Raw genomic sequence first — 7024 nt, 5'->3', positions numbered from 1 at the left:
GGAGGGCTGCGGGAGAGAAAGGATTACAGAATCGACATATATCCTGAACACAATCTACATTTTATTTCAGACTACAGAAAAAAATCTTTGGCTTGCAGCAAGGGTTCAGTCTGGCAGTCTGTGGGTCACCGGTGTTCCTCGGGAAGGGACGCGCACACACACAAACTCAGGATCGGCCGAGGCACACACGAGGACGCGGGGAAAGAAGGCAGAAAACAAAGCGGGGAAGAAGGAGCCAGACAAACACTTCAGAACTAAGATGCTGACAGGACCTGGGGCTGCCGGGAAGAAGGGAGATTAATAATTAAGGAAACAAATAACAAAAATAAAGACCCAAGGCGTTGGGGGACGCAAGAGGGAAAGAAAGGAAAATAAAAATTTAAAAAAAACTACACTTTTTCATAATTGATTTTCTTACCTGAAATTAAATATATACAAGATCATACGATGTTTGGCTATATAGACTTTTTTTTAAGTGTTCGGGATTTAACTGGAATCCTTATAACTGTGAATAAACAATAAATTTGATTCATGTCTTTAAACAGAACCCTCCTCCAAGTCCCCGCGCCGGTCGAGATGTCCTGGGTTTTGTTTCGCTTTGCTTCCCAAAGCGTCCTCTTGAGGACGGGGCTTCTTTGTCTTCCCTGTCAGTCAGGTTCGTAATAATAATATTTTAATAATAATTATAATAATAATAATAATAATAATCTTAGGAATTAAAGCAGAAGAAATGAAAAGGAGCCAACGGGGGCGGGGCGTAGGGGGCAGTCTGCGGGGCAGCCGGGCCGGGTCGGGCCCGGCTCACTCGCTGTCCTCTTTGTCTTGCACGGTGGTGGTGGAATGATTGTACAGTCCTTGGGCCATGAGGTGAAGGGCGAGGCCGTTCTTGATGCCGGTGGCTTTCTTGATCTTGGCCCGCTTGTTCTGGAACCAGATCTTGATCTGCGACTCGTTGAGGCTCAGCTCCTGGGCCAGCGTCTGCCGCCGCTGCTCGGTGATGTAGCGGTTGGCCTGGAACTCCGCTTTGAGTCTCTGGAGCTGCTCGGCGGTGAACGCCGTGCGCGGCCGCTTGTCTTCCTTCTCGTTCTTCTTCTTCTTCAGCTTCCTCGTTCGGGGACCTACAGGCGGGGGGCGGGGAGGGAAGGGAAGGGAAGGGAAGGGAAGGGAAGGGAAGGAGGAAAGGGAAGCGAGGGACGGGGCAGGGGAGCGGGGAAGGAGACAACGGTGCTCGGTCAGAAACAGGCCAGAAAACGAGAGGCGCCTGGGCGCACCTGGCCCGAGGAGCGAGTCCGGATTGGGCTAGGGGTCGCATTCAGGAGGATAAGGGACTCTGGTCGAAAAGAAACGAGGTATCCCTTTGTAAAGGGGACATCTGGCAACCCTAAACCGGGACGCGGGGGGGCGGGGGCTGCACGATTGGAAAGGAATCGCTCCATTTAGAGCCCGGCTGCTTTCCCTTTCAATCCACCCCGACTGCTGAGCCTGGAAAGCCGCTCCCGCTCCCGCTCCCCCCCCCCCACCCCACCGCTCTCGCTGCTTGAAGACGTCCTGCCTTCATCCTCTGGTCTCTCCTCCCCTAAGAAAATCAAGATACCTCAACGACCCCCGCGCAAAAGCTGGAGATGCCACTAAAGAAAAGAGCGACGGGGGGAAAGGCAAGTCGAAAGAGAAAAAAGAACAAAGAAAAGGTTTAAACCGGAGGATTTTTTTGCCAGGAGGTGTAGCGCCCATTCACAGAATACATTTCCAGACTTCTCCCAGCTGGTCACATTCAGTGGTCCCTGAAGGACTTGTCGACTGATCGTTTTACATCAGTCTCTCCGTGGCTGCGGATGGAGACCTAGATCAAGCTTAAATTTATCTTAAGTTGCCTGGAAAGGCACACATATGCCATGTTTGCATTAGATGGTAGGGTCTGTCTTTCTCTTTAAAGGCCCTCACCAACACCAAGTTACCTCTTTAAAAGCCAAGATGTTTAAGTGATATGAAACTGCTTACAAGGAAAAAAAGAAAAAGGAAAAAAAAGGAGGGAGCCCCACTGATTGATTAGTTATATCGATAAATCATTCATTCACACTGAGGAGGAAAGCAAAAAACATTCTTTCCAAGCGAGGGGTTCTGCTACAGACGGCGCGTTCTCTCTGGCACAGCTCATGTTTGGAGGGGATTCCTAGGTGTCTCCCTCACCCAACCCCCCAGAAGACCTCTGATCAGATAAGCAGCACTTCCAGAATTTAAAGGGTTAAAATGAAACGGATAAGGGAGCGCCCCAGGAAAACTGCTTCGACGTCATCACTCTTTTCAGTATACACAAAAATAAGGCCACGTTGGAAACGCGCAAGACCGAATTCGAAGGATATAAATAAATTCTGAGGAAGCCACAATTAACAGGACTCCAAAACTAATCTGGCGAGAACTTCGATAAAGCGATTTTTGTCGTAGGAGAGGAAAAAGCTACTGAAGTAGTGATAGACACAACCGTTTCCCCTCAGGTGCCTGCGGCAGCCTGAAATCAGGAGCCACCTCTTTTGGATTATGAATCCTGCTGAAGAGACCAAACATTATTCTTCCTTGTGAAACCCACTAAGCAGACAAGAAAAGGCTGTCTTGTTGCTGCAGTTTTAAAATTTAGCAAAGAAAAATATGGAGCTGATTGTTTTAATATACGAAGTTGAGACAAAGCTCTCTTGATAGCGGTCCCCAGTTCTACTTCACAATCTCAGCCCTCCCCCCAACTTTCTTATTCCAGGCATTTCGCTGAACACTGCTGGGGGTTTCTCCTCATCACTCCGCCCCCAAATTACTTGATTATTGTTGTGTAATAAAAGAAAAGAAATTTGTCTCCGGCCTGTGTTTATTTGGGGAGTCTGGAGCTCCTTCTGCAGTGGGTGCCCTCTTTCAACACACACACACAAAGAGGCAGATACGCGTCTACATAACACCGTGACTTGAAACTGCATGAAACTGGGGAAGCCAGAGCAAATGCCTGCCGCCCCCCTGCCCCCGCCCCTGCCCCTGCCCCTGCCCAAGCGTCGCGGGTATATTTTCAGTTGCAAGAATAAAGGCTGGGAATGGGGAAGGGATCGTTTTTTATTTGCGGCAGAGCTGACACAACTGAGATTTCACATTTAAAAATTCCGCCAAGACTTGGAAGTTTCCCTTCCCCCAAAAGTTATGTTCGTTTTAAATAAACAAGCCCTCGTGGTCATGTGGTCCTATTGCCTGCGAGAGAATCAAAATCCACCTGTACAGTCTGTGTGTGATCGCCAAATTGTTCCATACTTCTCTCCTGGTTCTGTTCCACCACCCGCCTCCCTTATGTATGTAGGGAACTGGAAATTTTATTCAGGAAAGTGAGGGCACTTTAGTATTTTGGTTTAGTTGTTAAACTCTCAGACAGAAAGGCATATTTCGAAAACCTTTTGCTTTGCTGGAGGAAAAAAATAGCTAAAATTGTTTAGACTTTTTTTAAAAAAATACATTAAATTACTGTTTGAGTAGGTTCTTTACCCATTCCACAAAAGTCATAATAAATATTGTAATGGAGGTTCCAAAAGAAGCAAAAGACTTTCCTTCATGTGGGGGGGAGGGGGGAGGGTCTTTTATATTATAAAAGGGAAATTCATTGCTTTTAGATTTACTCCTTAAGCTTCAAGTGAGATTTTTGTTTCAGCTTCAAAGAAAAGTCCAAGATGGAAACTCTCCAGCCCGGAGCAGGCCTCAAAGTTACAACACTGTCTTATTTCAAGATTGGCTAGTTAAAAGGAAATGTTGATGTACATGTTTGCGTTCGTGTATGCATGTGCGTATAGGAGACAAAATGCAGATAGATGTAAAAATCTGCTTTCCCCCCTTTCCCATAAAAAAAAAAGCAGATAAAATAATCCCAGATTTCAGATCAGTATTTTCCAGAGGGAACCCCCACCCCCACCCCGTCTCCAAACACACGCCCAAAGCTGTGTGCTTATTGTGCTGGGCTAGTTAGTGAAGGTCGACGGTCAGATTCTGACCAGTTGAAGCTGGAAAACAGACGCTGGCCTGTCTCTGGAGAGGGGAGCTCGGGGACTAAATAAACACCTGCCTATAGTAGGCAGCCTTCGCCCCCACACCGAGAAAGGTAAACGTTGAGATGGGGAAGCTGACGGCCCGGGAAGGGCAGATTTAACCCCGCCACCCCCACCACGGTTTGTCAACAGGTTGGCCTAACCGCTAGAGCGGAGGAGGCCCTTTGCTTTCCGGGGCCAACATCTTTAAAACTCAGATCCCGATCTAGAGCGCCAGCTTCGCCAGGCAGAGGCGGCGGGCCCTGGGAAAGGAGGCTAAAATCCTCGGGCCTGGGCGCTGAGGTTAGCCCTGACAGCTCAATCACTCAATCAACTCGTTTAGTCAATCAAAGTGGCTTTTCTGAGTTTTCAGGCGCGGGGAGGTGTCAATAGCCGCGCGGCCGCGATGGCTGATGCTGATAGCGGCGGATTGATCAATCGCCTGCGGAAAGGAGCTGGCTGGGGAGTGCCGAGGGAAGCCGCTGCGCCGAAACTCTTCGCTGGGGGCCGCTGCTAGAAGGCTTTCCCTGGCCTCGGCTTGATTCTTCCCCTCTTGGTCTGAGAAGGAAATCAAGGAAAGCTTCTCTCTCTCCCCACCCGCCGCCCTTCTAGTTCTGGGAGCCCCGAGAACAAATGGGGTCACATTCCAGCAGCTGGGTGGCGGGGAGGTGTCCAGGCGAGGACGGCACATTTAACAACTAAATACGGGGCCGGGGGTTACATCTGCGAGGAGAAGAAAACACCCCGAAGCGAAGGCCTGGGGCCTGAATTTTGCATCTCCGCCTCGCGAGGCCTTCATTGCATCCGAGGGTTTTTCCTTTCTCTTTGCGCCGCGCACGCTCGCACACCTTCTCCTTTTCATTTCTTTCGGCCCCTACCTACTGCTACGTCCTTCCCAAAATCCATCCTGCTAAAGGAGCAGGTGTCTCATTCAACCCATCATTCCGCACTAGCAAAGACTAATTCCATCATCGCCATGAAGTCGCCGAACATACCCCACGAATTCTACGAGCCCCACTTCGATCTCCGAAATTCAAAACCTTCCCTTGAAATTACACATCAATAAAACAAAGGAAAGAGATTTATTTGCTTAAGCCTTTCTTGTTTAAGGGATCACAAAAAATGAAGCAGGGTGCGGAGAAATACCAATGTCGGAATGGGCTCTCAGAACGTACACGTTTGCCAGCCCGATTCTAAACGCTCTCCGCTGAAGGATCGCCATTGCTCGCCTGGGTGAGGCCGCTGGATTCTCAGCGACTTCACCAGCTCGGGTTGTTCTGCGTTTAGGATCGAGGTGGAAACCCAGGCTGTTCATATGGGAAAGGGCTTCTTCGTTCTAGAGAATAAGGGATCTTAAAACTGCGGTGCTCCAAGCCGTGTTGAGGGGACAAGATGATCCAGAAGACGGAACAAGCAACCCCCCCCCCCCAAATTTCATCAGCCCGGCAGCTTGACTTCCAAAGAATTGTTGGGCGAAACTATCTTCGCTTCGTCTCTTTGGAGACAACCCAACTTTCAGCCAAAGCACAGGCGAAGCGGAGCTCCTAACCGAGCCGTAGAGACAGCGGAGCTTCTGGGTGGAACAACCTTGGGACAAGAACCCCAAGCGTGCTGGATCCCGGAGCAAGCCCCCGCCCCCGGCCCCAGATTTGGATCCCAAGACGGAAGAGGGACAGGAAGGTCACAGGCTGATCGTGCCTTGTGGGGGGAGGGGGAGCGAGGGGAGCTGACATGCTTAGCCGAACCACAATCACCCGAGAGAAGAGAGGGAAGGAAGGGAAAGGGGGTTGGATTCTCAAGAGGATTCTTACCCGAGGACGGTCTGTCTGAATACCTAGTGCAGTAAACCCAGGCCGGCCAAACCAGCGGCTGTTGACAATCGCCCGTGGCCCCCGCTCCTCCATTACCGGAGCCCATGAGAAGGATGGCCGGGTTGGCGTGCTCCCCGTACTTCGCCGGGTTAGTTCCACTCCCTTCCGAGCAGGAGGAGGAGGAGGAGGAAGAGGAAGAGGAGGAGGAGGTGGAGGAGGTGGAGGAGGAGGTGGTGGTGGTGGTGGTGGTGGAGGGGGGCTTGGCCGTCCCTACCGCTGCTGCCGTGGCGGGGCTCGCTTTGGAGGCCGTGGAGGAGCTGTCGGGGTTCCCGGGCGAGTCGGCGCTAAGGAGAGAGGAGGCCGGGTTGAGGGGCCTGCCGAGCAGTGGGCTGACATTTTCTCTACCTGAGCTGGCCGCGCGATCTAGGTCTCTGTCCCGGCCGCCGCCGCCGCCGCCGCCGCCGCCGCCGCCTCCCCCTCCTCCCCCTCCTCCTCCTCCTCCGGCCGCCGCAGGGCCGCCGGCGAGGATCAAGAGCTGTTCTTTCTTGCAGCCAAAGTCCGGCCTCAGGATGTTGTCGATGAAAAAGTTGGTGGTGCGGTGCTGCGGCGGTGGCGGCGGCGGCCGCGGCTGCTGCTGGGGGGGTGGAGGCGCCTGCTGCTGATGCTGCTGCTGATGGTGCTGGTGGTGGCTGTGGTGGTGATGGTGCGGGTGATGGGGAAGAGGCACGAGGCAAGGCGCGGCGGGAGACAAGGGAGCGTGGCCGCTGGGAGACACCGGAACGCTCTCGCCATCGCTGCCGCTCCCGCTGCTCCCGCTGACTGGAGTCGGAACCGAGTCGCGCTGGCTTTTAGTGTCCGCCTGCTCTTCCATAGTCGGTCGCCAGCTCCGGAGATCGCGGTCTTCTCTTTCCCCCCCACTTTCCGGGCTCCCCCACCTCACTAGTCCAGGAGGTGGAGGGATTGTTATTCTGAGAATTTTGTTAAAGGAAGGGGGAAATGCACAATAAATCCACTTGTTGGCTTAGAGCGGAATCTAGTAGAGAGAGATATCCAAAGACTCAGGCATTTGGACGGATTCGCTTTTTTTGCAGTTATCTTATATTTCCACTCTCTCCCTCTCTCTCATCCCCCCTCTCGGAAAAGAGAGAGAGAGAGATCAAAACAAAACCA

At 51.9% G+C, this 7024-nt stretch overlaps 1 protein-coding gene across 2 annotated transcripts; it reads right to left on the bottom strand.

The window, feature by feature from the left end:
* Positions 1-801: 801 nt before the first annotated feature.
* EN1 (engrailed homeobox 1) lies at positions 802-6758 on the bottom strand. 2 transcript variants are annotated; one of them, XM_088145178.1, is made up of 3 exons: positions 6374-6740; positions 5855-6340; positions 802-1118 (listed from the first exon to the last, which is right to left on the bottom strand). In XM_088145178.1, exons 1-3 carry the CDS (start codon positions 6723-6725, stop codon positions 802-804), a joined length of 1155 nt encoding a protein of 384 aa, XP_088001304.1. In that variant the 5' UTR covers positions 6726-6740. The 2 variants fall into 2 exon arrangements, with proteins under 2 accessions (XP_088001304.1, XP_088001303.1); XM_088145177.1 differs by having other exon boundaries at positions 5855-6758.
* Positions 6759-7024: the final 266 nt, after the last annotated feature.

This window comes from Python bivittatus, unplaced genomic scaffold (genome assembly GCF_059951505.1).
Source record: "Python bivittatus isolate LINGU-HERP-01145 unplaced genomic scaffold, Pbiv_v1 ctg000480_np1212, whole genome shotgun sequence".
Classification (NCBI taxonomy): Eukaryota; Metazoa; Chordata; class Lepidosauria; order Squamata; family Pythonidae; genus Python; species Python bivittatus.
The sequence above is the reverse complement of the archived record's forward strand: the minus strand, read 5'-3'. Positions and strand labels throughout refer to the sequence as shown.

Excerpts from the sequence above, each read along its gene's own strand:
- EN1 (XM_088145177.1), bottom strand. The coding sequence starts at position 6,725 with ATGGAAGAGCAGGCGGACACTAAAAGCCAGCGCGACTCGGTTCCGACT. Across the intron at positions 1,119-5,854 it reads TTCAGACAGACCGTCCTCGG|GTCCCCGAACGAGGAAGCTG; the intron begins GTAAGAATCCTC and ends CCCCGCCTGTAG.